The 16194-nt window shown below is 50.5% G+C and overlaps 2 protein-coding genes across 8 annotated transcripts; one reads left to right on the top strand and one right to left on the bottom strand.

Annotated features, from left to right (window-relative positions):
* Window positions 1-3178: 3178 nt before the first annotated feature.
* Window positions 3179-10031, bottom strand: Fbxl12 (F-box and leucine rich repeat protein 12). 6 transcript variants are annotated; one of them, XM_052189007.1, is made up of 4 exons: window positions 9423-10031; window positions 7476-7548; window positions 4719-4920; window positions 3179-4630 (listed from the first exon to the last, which is right to left on the bottom strand). In XM_052189007.1, the coding sequence occupies exon 4, from the start codon at window positions 4628-4630 to the stop codon at window positions 3809-3811; it is 822 nt and encodes a 273-aa protein (XP_052044967.1). In that variant the 5' UTR covers window positions 4719-4920; window positions 7476-7548; window positions 9423-10031; the 3' UTR covers window positions 3179-3808. The 6 variants fall into 6 exon arrangements, with proteins under 6 accessions (XP_052044967.1, XP_052044969.1, XP_052044964.1 ...); XM_052189009.1 differs by having other exon boundaries at window positions 4719-4775; XM_052189004.1 differs by lacking the exon at window positions 9423-10031 and adding an exon at window positions 7652-7750 and having other exon boundaries at window positions 4719-4775.
* On the top strand, window positions 10030-11962 carry Ubl5 (ubiquitin like 5). Of its 2 annotated transcripts, none has more exons than XM_052189017.1 (5): window positions 10030-10135; window positions 10433-10499; window positions 10644-10727; window positions 10873-10910; window positions 11772-11962. In XM_052189017.1, exons 2-5 carry the CDS (start codon window positions 10444-10446, stop codon window positions 11813-11815), a joined length of 222 nt encoding a protein of 73 aa, XP_052044977.1. In that variant the 5' UTR covers window positions 10030-10135; window positions 10433-10443; the 3' UTR covers window positions 11816-11962. The 2 variants fall into 2 exon arrangements, with proteins under 2 accessions (XP_052044977.1, XP_052044978.1); XM_052189018.1 differs by having other exon boundaries at window positions 10128-10217.
* The last annotated feature ends 4232 nt before the right edge of the window (window positions 11963-16194 follow it).

The following is a 16194-nucleotide window of genomic DNA, read 5'->3' as shown; positions in this document are numbered from 1 at the left end:
AGTGGATGAGGCGGCCTCTAAGATCAGTGTGTGGGGTCTGAGCAAGGCAAGCGGGACAGAAAGCAGTCAAATTGTCAAGCGCACAGACAGAGCTCCACCGTGAGACCCTGCCAAAGAAGGGGGTGGGTGGGGGAGGGGCAGAGGAGTGCCACAGCTGCACAGAGAAACTGCCACTGTGGAGTTTAGGCAGGGAGACGGCTGGGGGGGGGAGGGGCACCTGCCAAGACTGGCGCTCAGGTTAGATCTCAGAACCCACAAGCTGAGAGCACTGTCTCATGTAAGTGGTCCTCCAACCTCCACAGGCATTGTGGCCTGTGCGACTACACACACACACCACACATTTTTCTTTGGTTTTGGTTTTTTGGATTTGGTTTTTTCGAGACAGGGTTTCTCTGTGTAGCCCTGGCTGTCCTGGAACTCGCTCTGTAGACCAGGCTGGCCTCGAACTCAGAAATCCGCCTGCCTCTGCCTCCCAGAGTGCTGGGATTACAGGCATGTGCCACCACCGCCTGGCTTTTCTTTGGTTTTGAAGACAAGGTTTCTCAGTGCAGTCTGGCTGCCCTGGACCTCACTCTGTAGACTAGGCTGGCCTCAAACTCAGATTGGCTTGCCTCTGCCCCCTGGGTGCTGGTGTTAAAGTATGTGCCACCCCTGGCCAACCAAAGATAAATTTAAAAAAGAAACAATGTTGAGCCCTACTCAGGACCTTAGGCACTAAGGAGCCACTACAGGACCTAGAGCTCTAGAAGCAACATTATCTACACATATTTTATTTTGGGGGGCTGGAGAGATAGCTTAGCAATTAAGACCACATATTGCTCTCCCAGAAGACCTAATGACCTTCCAGCACCCACATCAGTCATCTTATTCGCACCTAACTCCTGTTCCAGGGCATCCAATACCTTCTTCTAGCCCACTAGGGCTTCAAAGTGTTCACACACACACACACACACACACACACACACACACACACAATTTTAAAATAAAATATTGACCAAGCATGGTGGCCCATACCTTCAATCCCAGTACATGGGAGCACATGTTCAAGGCCAGCTTGGTCTACATCAGTGGTTCTCAACTGTAGGTGACCACCTGGGCTGGATCTTAGGAAGCCACCATGATAGGATAGAACAGACTTCTAAACATTGACCTCTGACTGTCACGTGCATGGCTGCACTTACATACGACCCACCTCTCTCCAACCAACCCCAGAAATGTACTGCTAGCAACTGTGGAAGCTTCAAGTCTAAGATCAAGCTGTAGATGTGGTGTCTGCTGAGGACATCAAGGATACATGTCTGTCCTGTATCCTCACACGGTCACAAGGTGGGATGGGAGAGGGTCTTGGAAGCAAATTATATGTGGAGGAGGATTGCACCCATGTGCACATGCTGAGACATGTTGCTTTATCAGTTTCTGCCCTATTCCCTTGCGACCGACCAGGCCTCTCACAGAAACAGGAGCTAGGCTAGCAGTCACCAAGCCCGGCAATCTCCCTGCCTCCACCCACAGTGCTGGGGCCAAGGCATAGCCTCACCTGGCTTTCTCAGAGGGTGCTAGGGGTTGAACCAAGACAAGTGTCCCTCCACACTGGCCTAGGTCCCCAGCCCCCTCTCAGAAGTATGATGGGGGAGGCACTAATCTCAGTCATGAGGGCCTTGCCCTTTTGCCCTATCCCTCCAACACTTACATCTAATCTAATCACCTCTGGGTTTAGAGCTTCAACAGATTATCTTAGGAGGAATGTGTCCACTAAAGTTCCATGTCCCATGTGAATTGGTCACCTGAGTGGCTCTGAAGTCCCTTGGAAGGCTTTGTATTCTAAGAGCAGAAACATCCCTTCTGAAGGGTAAACTTGGGATAAGGAACTGGGCCTTTGCAGCTCAGCAATCTGCACCACCACCACCACCACCACCCCACCCCACCCCACCCCCGGGGGGCTCCACCCACAGCAGGTGGAGAGGCCACAGATGTGCATTGCCCCCAGCTCAGATCAAAGTGATACACTCACTCACACCTGCATGACCAACTGTTGCCATTCAAAACAGGAAGAGGCACCAGTGCATCTAGAGCCCCACGGCCAGGCCCCGCCCCCATCGCTCTGACACAATGGGCTCAATCTTTCTTTGCTCGCTTTGCTACAGAAATATTTCTGGAAATACCCAATTCATTCCTCGAGGTCTTTTTGTTGTTACATTCGTGTGTGTGTGTGTGTGTGTGTGTGTGTGTGTGTGTACATGCACAGAGTCTTCTAGTGCACAAAAACGCAGGCATCCATCCACTCATGCCACAGCACACATGTGGATGAGGCTCAGATCAGCCTTGGCAGAAAGCACCTTCACCCACTGAGCCACCTCACCAGCCCTTCCTTTTGTTTTTTCACTGCCAGGTACAGAAATTTACGCATTCAAGGGAAGGGTCCCGCCACTGATCCTCGTGCTGGGAGCCCATCTCAGAGTCTTGGCCTTTCCTGTCATCCCCTAGCTGTCCTCACATTTTGTCTGTTCACCTCTCAGACTTCTGAGGTGAACAAGTGTCTATATCCTATGTCATAACCCTGGCTCAGCACCTGAGAGGCTCTGAAATGATCCCAAGGACATGGTTTTGTTTTGAAACGGGGTCTCACTCTTCTGTTCTCCAGGCTGACTACAAACCTGCCTGGCTCACAAGCATGCTGGCTAGCTCTTCAGTCCCCTGCCACAAAGCCCAGAACCTAGAAAGGTGCCTGGGGAGGAGGGGGGGGGCTGGGAGGTGGCTCCCGGTAGAGCATTCCCTTACCCGGCTTCTGTCCTTAGCATCCTGTAAGTGAGGAGTGGCGGTGTACACCTAAAATTCTAGCACTTGGGAGGTAGAGCAGGAAGGTTAGGAGTTCAAAGTCATCCTCAGCTACCAATATATTTCAAGACCTCCTGTGTAAAAAATAATGAATAGCTTGGCAAGCTGGCTCAGTGGATACAAGCACTTGTCACCAAGCCTGAACACTTAGGTCTGATCCCCAGGACCCACAGGATAGGGAAGACCTAACTCCCAGTCGTCTGTAGCCTCCACACCTGTACTTTAATACACACACAAACACAAGATGAGTATGTGTAATACAAAGGCTAAGTAAGTACTAAAAACTGCCTTTGAGTAACAGGTGCTGGGCAGGGACAATCCTTGTTAAATAAATGCAACACACTTTGAAAAACATTATTTTTCTTTAATAGTAAAATTTATATGCTGTAGAAAACTTGAAAAGGCAGGATACAAAATACAGTAAATATGATTGAGAACCTTTTAGAAAAGTAGGACAATCCAACACCATGCTCCTGCCCCTGACCTCCACATTTCTCAACCATGTAGGTAGAAAACCAAGCTGACTGCAGAGTCCTGAACCCCATGCACCTACACCTGACCACTCCTGAAAATAAGCCCTAAGTGTCTCTGGGGCCTGTTAAGGCTTCCCAGGGCTCCAGTGTGGCCCAACAGCACAGCAGTGCTTGTCTACCATACCTAGGGCCATGGGTTTGAGTCCCAGGTACTGGAAAAAAGAGGGGGGTGGGGTGGAGGGGGTAAAGATTTTAAAATGAATCATGAGGTAGCTATGATGCTATTCCTAAATGTGTGAGCTGGATCTTTCAGAGGCCTGATGCCAAGTCTGAGGTGACCCAGATTACAGACAACCTCAGCTCAGGAAGCCCCAGGGTCCCAGCTTGCTTTCCTTGAGACCCCCCAGTTCCCTCACGACTGATTAATTTACATGTTTCAGTTTCCTTGGAAGGTCACTTTCAAAGCTCGGTTAGGTTCCAGAGGTGGATGGGTGGTGCCCTCACATCCACCAATCCATGGACTCTTTGGGACAGGCCCTGACAATAACTCTGCAGTGGGGCAGGCCCTTGCACAAGATCTTCTCTGCTTCCTGGCCCTCCCAGCCCAGCCCTTGCACCTCAAGCACTCTGAGCTTAGGCATGGTGAGACAGGAGGACACAATCTGAGTGGGTGTGGGCATTTCTGGGGTGATAAGGGGGCCCTGTAAGCACACACTCTCCAGGACAGGCATTCCCTCCAGGAAGACCAGGCCCTGGGCTGAGAGGCCCCCAACGGTCAGCCGAATCTTGCGCAGGTCTCGGAGGTGACGGCTGACGGCCAGCAGGGTGCTGTCAGCTGACAAGGTGCAGCCCAGCACTTCCAGCCGTTGCAGGTAGCTGAGCTCCTGCAGGCTGGCATCCAGCCCGGTTTCAGTGACCCGGTAGGTGCCACCCAGCACTAGCGAGCGCAGGGCTCGGAAGCGGGTAAGGCCCTGCAGGTGCTCATCGCGGAAGGCCGGCACTCGGTCTAGCACGATGCATTCCAGCAGTGGCAGCACCGTGGGGTCCTGCTCTTTCTGCAACCAGATCATCGAGATTTCGCAGCTGTGCAGCTCCAGGGTCCTCAGTGTGCTGGGCAGGCTGGTGATAGGCACCATGCTGAGGTCAGCCACGTGCAGGCACAGGCGCTTCAGGTTGGGGCATTTCTGACCCAGGGCCCGCATCAAGGCAGGGGACAGCTGTGGGGCCTGAGAGCCAGAAAACAGGTAGCCACCCATGCGCAGTGAGTGGAGCCGGGATGCCATGTACCGGCGCAGGAGGTGCCACATGACTTTCGGCCGCATCTGTAAGAGCCAGAGATTGGGGTGACTGGGTGAGAGGTACGGGGAGGGGGGCCTCCCCAAAGACTCATCAGACTGGTGGCTGACATGCCTGGTATCTGGGTTCTGATGTCTCCCTGGAATTCTGTTCTTCTATGAGCTTCCTTCCCTAGAGAAAAGCAGTTTCTTTTGCTGGGTATCAAGACGCAATGCCTTAATCCCGGCCAGCACACAGGGAGGCTGAGGCAGGAGGATCCAGAGTTCTGGCCAGCCTGTCCAGACCACCTGGAAAGCTCCAAGTTCAGTGGAAGACCCTGTCTCAAAACAAACAAAGCAGTCCAGAATTGTGGTGTACACCTTTGCAGTTGGGTGGGGAACAGCAGAGAAACATGAGGCTCTCTCTAAATCCCAGGCCAGTCTGGTCTACACAGCAAATTTAGGCTACATAATGAGATCCTGTTTCAAAGAAAAAAAAAACAATTTACATATATATATATATATATTTACATATATATATATATATGGATACAAACGTGTGTGTGTGTGTGTGTGTGTGTGTGTGTGTGTGTGTGAGAGAGAGAGAGAGAGAGAGAGAGAGAGAGAGAGAGAGAGACAGACAGACAGACAGACAGACAGTGACAGAGATAGAGGGGGTGAGGAAGATACCCTACACTGATGTGTGGCTTCTGCATGTTTGTTTGTGTGTGTGTGTGTGTGTGTGTGTGTGTGTGTGTGTGTATGGTTTTTGGATTTGGTTTTTTTGGAGACAGGGTTTCTCTGTGTAGCCTTGGCTGTCCTGGAACTCACTCTGTAGACCAGGCTGGCCTCGAGCTCAGAAATTCGCCTGCCTCTGCCTCCCAGAGTGCTGGGATTACAGGCGTGCGCCACCACCGCCCGGCCTCTGCATGTTCTTATATGCATATGCATTTGCACTCATGCACTTGTAGGTGCATGCACACAAAAATAAGCTATGCAATTAACAGTAGAGTGCATTTCATTGTATGCACATTCTACCCAAAAGAAAGGGGAAAAGCTAGGTAGAACAAGTGATTCACTGCTTGTGCGGGGATGGAAGTAAGATCTCCCGTGTACTAAGAGCATGCTATACTCAGTTCATAGGTGTCATCAAAAACACAGGGCCACATACAGGCCAGGAGAACATTGTAGCACTGAGTCACAGTTCTGGGCCTTTTCTGTATTTGTATTTCGAGGCAGGGCCTAGCTAAATTGACCAGGCTGGACATGAATTTATGATCTTCTTCCGTCCACCTCTCTAGTAACAAGCCTGTACTAGGCCCAATCTTATGGTATAAAAAATTTTGGGCCACTTTTTGACAAAGAAAATAAATCTTTTTTAAAAATATTCTGTGCAGTTGCTAGAGAAATGGCTAGCTCTTTTGAACGGTGTCTTAATTTATGATTTTCTCTATTCTATTACTTTCGCTGGACGTAGTTAGTTTACACATACCATTAGTCCCAGCACGAGAAGGAAGAAGCAGGCAGAACTCTTGAGTTCAAGGCCTACCTGGTCTACAGACCAAGCTCCAGGACAGCCAAAGCTACACAGAGAAACCTTGTCTCAATAATAATAATAGTAATAATAATAATAATACATTTTTTTCATGGAACTGTTACATTTAAACGCATATTTGAGAAAGCCTAACTCTGTCTTCTCAGTACAGAGTCACTCATATCTGGCTCCAGAGTACATTCTTATCTACTCTGAGGTAAGTTATATTTTTGCATTGACAGATGCTATCTCAAAACATCAAAAAATAGCGATCGGGGATGTGACTGTGCTAGTGAGGTGCTTTGGGCTAGCGTGGATTTGGTCCCCAGCACCACATGAACTATGTGATGGCAGATACACCTGTAATCCCAGTACTCACGAGGAAGAGGTAAGAGGAGCAGAACCTTCTGTCATCCTTGGCTACACAACCAGCTGGAAGCTATTTTGGGATACATGAGACCCATCTCAAAAACCAAAACAACAACAAAACCAGAAAACCGAAAGGTCACAAGCTTGCATTTATTAAATGCTGGAGACCACACACTGGTCTAAACTATCTCCCTGTGCTACTGGCTAAGTCCTACAATACAGCAGACATGAAGTGCTGCGTTTTTCTTGGTGCTAGGATGGACTCCAGGGCTTCACCAGAGTCTCCCACCAATAGCTCCACAAGCACTATTTTTTTTTTATCTTTTGGTTTTTGAGACAGGGTTTCTCTGTGTAGCCCTGGCTGTCCTGGAACTCACTCTGTAGACCAGGCTGGCCTCGAACTCAGAAACCCGCCTGCCTCTGCCTCCCGAGTGCTGGGATTACAGGGGTGCGCCACCACGCCCGGCCACAAGCATTATTTTTAATCTCATATTTCGATGAGAAGCTGAGGTCTGAGTGTTGCCGAGGAGGTAAAGGCTGGTGCTAGGATAGACACACAGAAATTCTAAGCACGAAGTCACTTAAAAATAAAACCAGCAGGGCAGGGCCCCAGAGCCGGAGAAGCGGAGTTCCAGGTCAGCAGAGCTACAGGAAGATTCTGCCTCAAACAAAAACAAAAACAAAAACAAACAAATCCCCGCGCTCCCCGGCCGGGCCAGGTAAGGCGGCCGCGCTGCACCTCAGCACGCCGGCGGGCGGGCGGCGTCCAGCACAGGCCGGTCAGGAGCGCTCGCGCCAGCCTCGCTTCAGGGGCGGGAAGCCGCTGCGCCGGAGACCCCCACACCAGCAAAAGTCCGGTAAAACGAGAGCCTCGGGACACTGTCAAGACAATGAATAAAGCCGACAGCAAACACACACTAGGAAGCAGCGTAGGCCGCCCTCGGTCCCGGGCGGGAGGACGGCGGCCCGCAGCGCTCCCGTCCCGCGTACCGTGTAGAGCGTCAGGTCGACGTGTCGCCACAGCCACCGGTCGTCCACGAGCTTCTTCCAGCGGTGACAGACCCTGGAGGGGTGGACCGGCCGTTAGAGCGACCCCGGCCCGCCGGACCGGGTCCGCACCTCCTCCGAGCCCAGGCCCGGCTCTTTCCCCTGAGGAGCGGCCGCACCTGGAGATGCGGATCCGGTCGCGGACCGGGAGGTAGGAGAAGATCTCCAAGAGCACCAAGTCTGGGAGGTCAAACAGCGTCGCCATGGTCCGGCCGTCGCGCGCTTCCGTTTCCGGTGGCGGCCAGGCCGCGGTCCCTGTAGGGCGCTGAGGTGGCCGGGTTGGCCGCACCGGCGCGACTTTCCGAGGCCCACCCGCCCGCCGAGAATCCCTGCTTTCCTCGGGAGTGCCTGAGGCCCCGGACCGGCCTGGCGCGGCCTGGCGACCGCTCGCAGCCTGACTGGAGACTGACTAGGTCTGACCGGCTCGGCTGCCGGATGGAACTGGAAATCGGAAAACCTAGAAGTGGCTTGGAAGAGGAGGGGGCTCGAGGCGTGGCCGGGGCCAAGAGGAAAGCCGAGCAGCGAAAGCGGGAGGGGGGCGTGGCGGGAAAGGATGCCTCGGGGGCGTGGCCATGTGCTGGAGCTACATATAGGCAGCAACCGCAAAGGGGGCGTGGCGGGAAAGGATGCCTCGGGGGCGTGGCCATGTGGGGGAGCTACCTATAGGCAGCAACCGCAAAGGGGGTGGGCCGACAGTCCAGAAGGCGTGACTGGCGGGAGACGAGGCGGGCTAAGGCAGGTAGACGCCAAGCAGGCCCAGCAGAGGGCAGCAACACGCCTAGAAGGCGTGGCTCCGACGGGTGGGGAGTGGTCCTGGGGCGTGGCGGGGCCCGGCGCCCCGGTGCCCAGTCTGAGGAAAGCAGCAAACTCCCAAGGTGGGACTCTGGGAGCGAGGGAAAGAGACAGCGACGGAGGGCAGCGGAGGTTGCGAGCGAGCGAGCGAGGCCAAAGTACCGGCATTAGAAAACGCGCCGCGGAGTGGAGGGGTGTGGCCCTGGACGGAGGAGCCTATTGGAGGCTGTCCGCTACAAAGGGAGGGCGCGGCTTCAGGGACGCGACCGGGGCGGGTCTGGAGCTAGGAGACTTGAGCCAGAAAAGGTTCAGGGTTATTGCCAGGGCAGAGATTAGCCTGGGACCAGACCGTATACCCAAGAGGCATGACTTGAGCAGGGAAAAGTTAACAGAGCAGCAAACCCAGAAACCATGAGTTGTGTGGGGAGGGGCTTAAGAACCAGGGGTCCTAGCTGAGCCTGAAGACCAAACTTGTAAAACTTAGCTTAGGCCGAACAAGGTCTGATATAGGCGATGGAATCAAGATCGGACTGGGTGGGCGGCAGAGGGAGAGGCTGGGGGACTTAGGGCAGGGACGGGAGCCCTAAAAGCATCGCTGGAGACAGAAACTAGAGCTAAACCAGGAGCTGGGTGTGCAGCTCAGTGGGAGAGCCCTTGGCTGGTAGCATGCTTAGAAAGCCCTAGGTTCGACCTCCAACACTAAAACAAACAAATACCAAAACAAAACAAGAAAAACAAACAAAACCCACCACTTTTCTGGTTTGTATGCCCGGAGACTCGGGCCTGTGACTCACTCTCCAATATGGGAGTCGAGTAAAGGCTGGAAAGTCTTTTCGGGACGGAAACGAGGCATTGGGAAGAGACTGGAACAGATCTAAGCACTAAAGGCACTGAACAGGACTTGATTCGAAACTGAAAGGATTGGGGGTGAGGGGCCAGCAGGACAGCCAAGCCAAGGGAGGCGTGGCCACAGCTGCAATGGAAAGCAAGAATAAGAATAAGAAAGCCTACACATAAGGATTAAATTTTGTATAAGTCGTATTAGGAAGGCACAAGGCGCTGGGTACTTTTCTTTTTCTTGAGTCAATATATGCTTACCTTGCTAAGAGTCCGGTCTGTTAAGAAGGAGTCGCTCAATAGAGGCGAAACTGGTTGAATTTGAGAAGGGATTCCTCTCCCATCAGCTCTTGCGATTCTGTAATCTGGAGCAATGTGTTCCTTGAAGGTTAAAAACCAAAGCAAAAGATCTTTCTCCGTATGCTATTTCCAACATCTTCGCAGGCAGGACACGGACACGCGGAGTGCGACGCAACATGGCCTCCCGACCAGGATCTGACTTAGTCTTCATCAAGTGCAGTCTGCACCCCTAGAGTCTCTGAAACGGTCACTACGGTCAGAGGGGAAAGGCAAACACGGAGTTTGGGGCTGAGCTTTGGATGAAAGCAGAAAGTCACAGGCCCTGCAGGACTCCATGTCCGCACACCGCAGCCGGATTCTGCGGTACGAGGCGTGTCTGGCTTGGGAATGAATGGTCGATCGCCGCGCCGCTGAGATCCTTTAGGTTTCTTCCTCGATGAAGGAATCTCCAACACCAGTTCCAGCTACGTCGGCTGTAAATCCACTCTTAGCCAGTCTCAGCTCATCCAAACTGCGCAACAGAATCGCAAACCTTGGCTAGACCGGAACCCGGAAGCACCTAAGGGCCGGCGGAAGTTATATCACTTCCGCTTCCTGTTTCCAGCCTTAAATCCGGCTGGGGTTCAGCGTTCGAGCTACAAGTAGTGTCGTCGATAGGTTCGAGCAAATTGGAGGTGAGAAGGCTAAGCGGGGAGGCCCGAGGTCGCGGGAAGCTGCCGAGGCGTGGGAGCCCGGGGTTGCGGGAGGCAGAGCCGGGTGAGTCTGCGCCTGCCGCGGTCAGGGGCGGTAGCGACTGTGCGGCCCCCGCGATTGAAACCCGACTGGGGCTGCGGGCATTTGCGGCTGCTGTTAGGGGAAATGTGACCCGAGAACTCAACCCGTGAAGGGGCTTTGGGAACCTGGGCGACCCCGAACGTCCTGACTCCTGCTTTTCATCCCTCCCTCCTCCCTCCACCCTCCACCCGGTGTAGCACCAGCCACGATGATTGAGGTGGTTTGCAACGACCGTCTAGGGAAGAAAGTCCGCGTCAAGTGCAAGTATCCACCGAGGGGTGACTGGCGGTGGTCGCTGGGGCAGACGGTGGTGTTGATGATTTCAGTTAATGATGCTGATGGGGAGGCCTGATACGCCTTCCACGGCCTACCTTTTCCTTTCATTTACCTTAACTCCTTCGTGCCCAGCACCGATGACACCATCGGCGACTTGAAGAAACTGATAGCGGCTCAAACTGGCACCCGCTGGAATAAGATCGTTCTTAAAAAGTGGTAAGTACGCGCTGGTTAGTATTAGGCTAGGAGGTTTCGATTGGGAAGAGCACCTCAGGCAACCCCGAAGAGGGCTCAGCTTGTTTTCAGGACAGAAGACACCCACCCGTTATCAGCCTCTGTCTGAAAGCTATCTGTCCCGTAGGTACACGATTTTTAAGGACCACGTGTCTCTGGGAGATTGTATCCTTTTCCTGAGGTTCATGAAAGAATCCATGTATTTATCTCGAGTTCTGGTTCTATACTGAAACCTGCACAGAAATTAAACAAGAGGGATATTTGACTTAGAAGGTGCCCAATTGTGACTACTGAGAAAATGGAAACGGGAATTATTTTGTTGGTGAGGAGGGTGGTTGGTGAAATAGTTTAACTTGGCTCAGAAGGATTTTGACATTCAGGTTCAAAATAATTATTACTGAACACCAACCTGAGTGTTGGACGGGAGGTGAAGGTAGAATGTGACTATAGGTGAGGGATATATAGATATAGATAGATAAATACGGGGAGGGGGTCTGGATCTCTTACCTGCAGTCATGTCTGTGCACCACATTCATGCCTGCTGCTGGCAGAGAGCAGAAGAAAGCTTCAGAGTCCCTGGAACCAGCACATGAGGTCTGGGACTTAAAGCCAGGCCTCTGGAAGAGCAGCCCTGCCTGCTCTGCCCCTGCTGAGCTATTTCCAGCCTGAGTATGAGCATTTAAGAAAATGTGTTGTTCTGTGTGTGTGTGTGTGTGTGTGTGTGTGAGAGAGAGAGAGACAGGCGGGGTGGGGGCACTTGGGGGTCTGGCTCTGTATACCAGGCTTTGGTGACAAAAAACTTTGCCTTCTCATTGATCTTTTTTTTCTTCTTCTCCTCCTCCTCCTCCTCCTCCTCCTCCTCCTCCTCAGTGGTCTATAAGGACCACTGAATGTTATTTATAGTTTGAGTCCTTAGATCAGTGCCCATTGCTTTACCCAGGGTTGGTTGTTGTCACAGGAACCAGCTGTGAGTAGATGGAAGGTAAAGTCAGCTCTCAGTAAAATTTCCTTAACACTTGCCTTCAGACGAAATCCACGATGGGATGAACCTGGAGCTCTATTACCAGTAGAGGGGCATCCCCGCCTCCTCCCTGCCCTGCCCTCCCTCTTCCCTGCCCCGCCCTGCCCTCCTTTCTCGTCCTTGTGGACACTGGCATACGTGGTCATTTTTAACAGTTCACATGAATAAAACCTTTGCTGCTGCTTTGCTGCCGCCATACTTGTGTTGTGTGAGAATTGTCCTGCGGGGAGCTGGTGTCCGTACTTAGGTGTGCGGCTCCTTGAGGGGAGCTCAAGGTTGACAGAAGGCTGGGCCTGGGGACGCACACCTGGCATCCCCACACTTGGAACATTTTCTTTCTTGAAAGTCCCGTGTAGACCAGGTTATGAAATGGCTGTATAGCACCAGTGATCTTACTCCTGCCCCCATCTCACAAGTGCCGAGATCGAAAGGGCCTGTCCCACCGTGACCTCAGTTTTGCTCTTAGGTTGCCAGGAGCTGTGGATGCCCGGTGCATTATTTTCATCTGCCCTTCACAATATGGACCACGTTTGGAACTGCGTTTGACCCCTAGAGCCCGAGTAAAGATGCCTAATCTCATCACTGGACAGGTAGAGACAGGAAGGTCACTGGCCTTACTAGCTAGTCTAACTTAACTGGTAAGCTTTAGGCCGAAGACTGCATAAAAGGAAGTAGATTGTTTTCCAACTCAAGGTTGTCCTCTAACAGCCACACTTAGGCACACAGACAGACACACACATACACATTCTCGTAAAACAAATAAACCTACTTGGGTGGCCGAGTAGGAGGATCTTACCTTTGAGACCAAACTAAGCAAAGAGATCTTGTTTGAAAAGTAGTGAAATACTAAAACTGCTTTTAGTGGATATTTTGTTACAGCAGTCAGAAAAGTAACACAATGGGAGACATAGGGAAGTCCTGGTTTTTAAACCTCACTCTATTAGGGGTTTCTAGAGAAACAGCTGGTAGAGTGAATCTATATATATATAAACAGAATTTATTCGAGTGGCTTACAGGTTTTGGTCCAACTGTACCACCAATGGCTGTCTCAGTGGCAAATCCAAGATTCAGTCCTTGGCTGTATACAAAAATCTCATCTGATCTAGGAATTTTCTGAGAGAAACATTACCTCAGCGATTCTCAGCCAGTACAAGATAGTCCTGGATGCTTGAAGCAGAGGCCATGCAAAGGCTCTGAGGTTCCCGTGGGAAGAGCAGCCCTATAAGTGTCAGGTAACAATCACTGAATATAGCAAAAGATTACGTCAAGGCCTTCGTAGTCAATCACTCCAAAGTAAACGCCAGGTATAATGGCTCTTCTAAAATTCCCGCAATGTCTTCCTGTTTCAGAAGACTCATATTTAGGGTGGTCTTCCTACCTTAAATGATTAAATGGAGGAAAAAGGCCCTCACAGGTGTGTTCAGCTTGCTTAGCTTTTAGTTAATTCTAGATGTAGTCAGCTTGACAACCAAGGATAGCCATTACACCCACATATGTAAATAAGCATTTGGATTTAAATTCTCATTAACATTTTCACTTACATGCATGTGTGGGAGGGCAGACATCCATGTACCATAGTGCACATGTGAAAAAGGACAGCTTACAGGAATCAGTTCTCCCGCCTGCTTTGAAGGTCCTCAGGTTGGCACGCAGGTCAGCAGGCATGGCAGCACTCTGACCTCGCTGGCCCTGTAAGTATGTATGGCACAGTACTCTTGTGTCTGTTTCTTTCCAATGCTCAGCTCAAACCCAGAGCCTTGCCCAGTCTAAGCTGGATATACTACCGAGCCGGCTTAGACAGCTTTTCTGTTTGTGTGTTTGAGTTTATGCGTGCACCATGCCATGCCCTGCTTATGGCGGGCAGAGGACTGCCCTGGCTGTCAGTTGTAGCCTTATTTGAGACATGATGTCTTTGTTTTTGCTGCTTGTACTTGAGACTACCGAGGGTTTGGATGACCTAGATGTAGGGTGGGTCTTTTAGTTCAAATAACCCAACCAAGAAAAATCCCTCACAGGTGCGTCCCACTGCTTTCTTAATAGTTAAATCCAGATGTGGTCAAGTTGCCAGCTAAGCTAAGCCGACACAGGAGCTTTTAAGAACTGTCACTGTCTCCCCCTGGCTGTGGACACTGAGTTGCTGATGCTTGTGTGTTACTGCATCCCACTTTGTGTGGGTTCTTCATAGAGACTCAGGACTCCCACAGTTGTGTATCAAGCATGTTCCCTACTGAGACATCTCTCTAAGCTGCATAGCCTTTTTTTTTTTTTTTTTTAAGAAAAGACAGTAGGAAAGCTGGGCTTGTAAAGGTGTTTCTACCTGAGCCTCAAGACCTAAATTCCATCCCGGTGGGCGGAGGCACTTTAATCCCAGCACTTGGGAGGCACAGGCAGGCGGATTTCTGAGTTCAAGGTCAGCCAGGGCTACACAGAGAAACCCTGTCTCAAAAAATAAAAATTAAAAAATGTACAGAGCCATATTGGGGCAGTCATGCTCTTGGTTTGAGTTTGACATTGGTCAAGGACAATCCCTGATTAAAGGAATCTGCCTTTAGGACATAATAGGGAAGTAGGTTAAAGCAGGAATTTTTATCCTTGGGTGGAGTGCTAAGAGTGACTGACTATGGAGTGCTACTTGACTATGGTCAAGGTTAACTTCTCCCAGACGCCAGGATCCTGCTCCACCTAGGTTAAGTTCATTGTTCCTCCAGGTCTAGGAATTCCTAAATTAAGCAGGTGACCCACCCAGCTGCCAGTGCAGTCAAGACAAGGACCTCCAAGGGAAGCTAAACAACTTCCACCAGAACTCAGCCCGGAGTCTGGGGGGAAGGGTTTGCCCAAACTGTTAAAAGGTCTGGCGCCATTAAAGTTTCCGGCCTTGATCAGTGAAACATTGTCTTGGCCCTTCTTCTCTTACCCCCTTCCTCATCCATCCCTCAGCTTCTGTTCCAGCAACCCAGTTCGTAATAGCTGCAGGCAGCTATGGAGTACAACAAAAAAAAAACAAACAAAAAAACCCTAAGTTCCAGCCCTGGGATCCAATTGGAAGGAGAGGACCAACTACATAGAGCTTGTAACAAGGTAAAGGTTTCTCCATCTTGTCTCAGGTGCTGCCATCTTTGGTTTCTACCCCTTGCCCTGAAAACTCCCATGGGAAAACTCCGAATCCTGTTCTACAAATTCAGAGTCAAAATGCTCCCCCCCATAACTGCATGTTCTTAGCTCCTAGGAAGCTGCTTGCTTGCCCCTGAAACTGCTACCAGAATGTAGTTTTCCTGTGTTCCTTACCTTAAAAACACTCCTTGTGATATGCATGTGGGGCTGCTCTGTGGGAAGTGTTCCTTTCCAGGCACTTTCCACCTGCCTTAATACTATCAGCTTGAAATGTCGTCATGTCAGGTGGTCTCTGGGCTTTTACCCCGTAACAGAACTGTTCTCTGACCTCCACCCGCACCAAACCATGACTCAGGTTAATAAACATTATTTGGTCTTGAGGTGAATTTTGTTATTGTTGTTGGTTATGAAGCAGATTCTCTGTATGTGGCCCTGACCTGTTTGACACTTGAATATAGATCTAGCCGGCAATGAACCCAGATAACCACCTACCTCTGCCTCCAGAGTTCTGAGAGTAAAGGCAAGACCACCATACCCTGCATAGAATAAACGATTATTTGTTTGTTGAGACAGGATTTCTCTGTGTATTTAACTCTAACTCTATCTAAGCTCTAACACTCCTGGAACTTCTTTTCTTGACCATCCTGGCCTCAAACTCAAAAATCTGTCTCTGCCTTCCCAGTACTGGAATTAAAATTATGTGCTACCACATCCAGCAAAATAAACATTTTTAATGGAACCTTATGTGAATGCATTGAGTATTTCTGTCTAGGGAGAATGCAGTGATGCTTTTTATCTGGTCTGTATACTTCTGTACTGGTTTGAAATAAGAACGTAGACTTACTAAATCTGTCATGTAATTTTCTTCACTACTATAGTTTGAATTTTGAATTCTAGGTCTGGGTTATTCTCCCACATTTTTTTTTTTTTAGACTGGGTCTTTCTATGTAGCCCTAGGTATCCTGGAACTCAGTGTACAAACTCACAAAGATGTTCGTGTGTCAGATCAGGTTTGGTAGCGAATGCTCTTAGCCACTGAGCACTCTCCTTGGGCCCATGCTTTGCCACTGTAAAGCTGTATCACTGAGGTTAAGCAGTTCATAGCACGTGGTAGAGCCTGGCTTTAAACCCAATCATATCTTGTTTCTAATCCCCTTTCATGAGTTCATGTCACTGAGTGCCATCTTTTGAAGTCACACGGGTCTACACTATTGGTGAACTCATTAAACCCCTCCAAAAATCATTAATTATCCAGGGCCAGCAAGATGGGTAACTTGCAACCAAGCCTGACAACTTTAGTTTTGACCTCTAGAATCC

Source organism: Apodemus sylvaticus, chromosome 7 (genome assembly GCF_947179515.1).
Source record: "Apodemus sylvaticus chromosome 7, mApoSyl1.1, whole genome shotgun sequence".
Taxonomy (NCBI): domain Eukaryota; kingdom Metazoa; phylum Chordata; class Mammalia; order Rodentia; family Muridae; genus Apodemus; species Apodemus sylvaticus.
The sequence above is the reverse complement of the archived record's forward strand: the minus strand, read 5'-3'. Positions and strand labels throughout refer to the sequence as shown.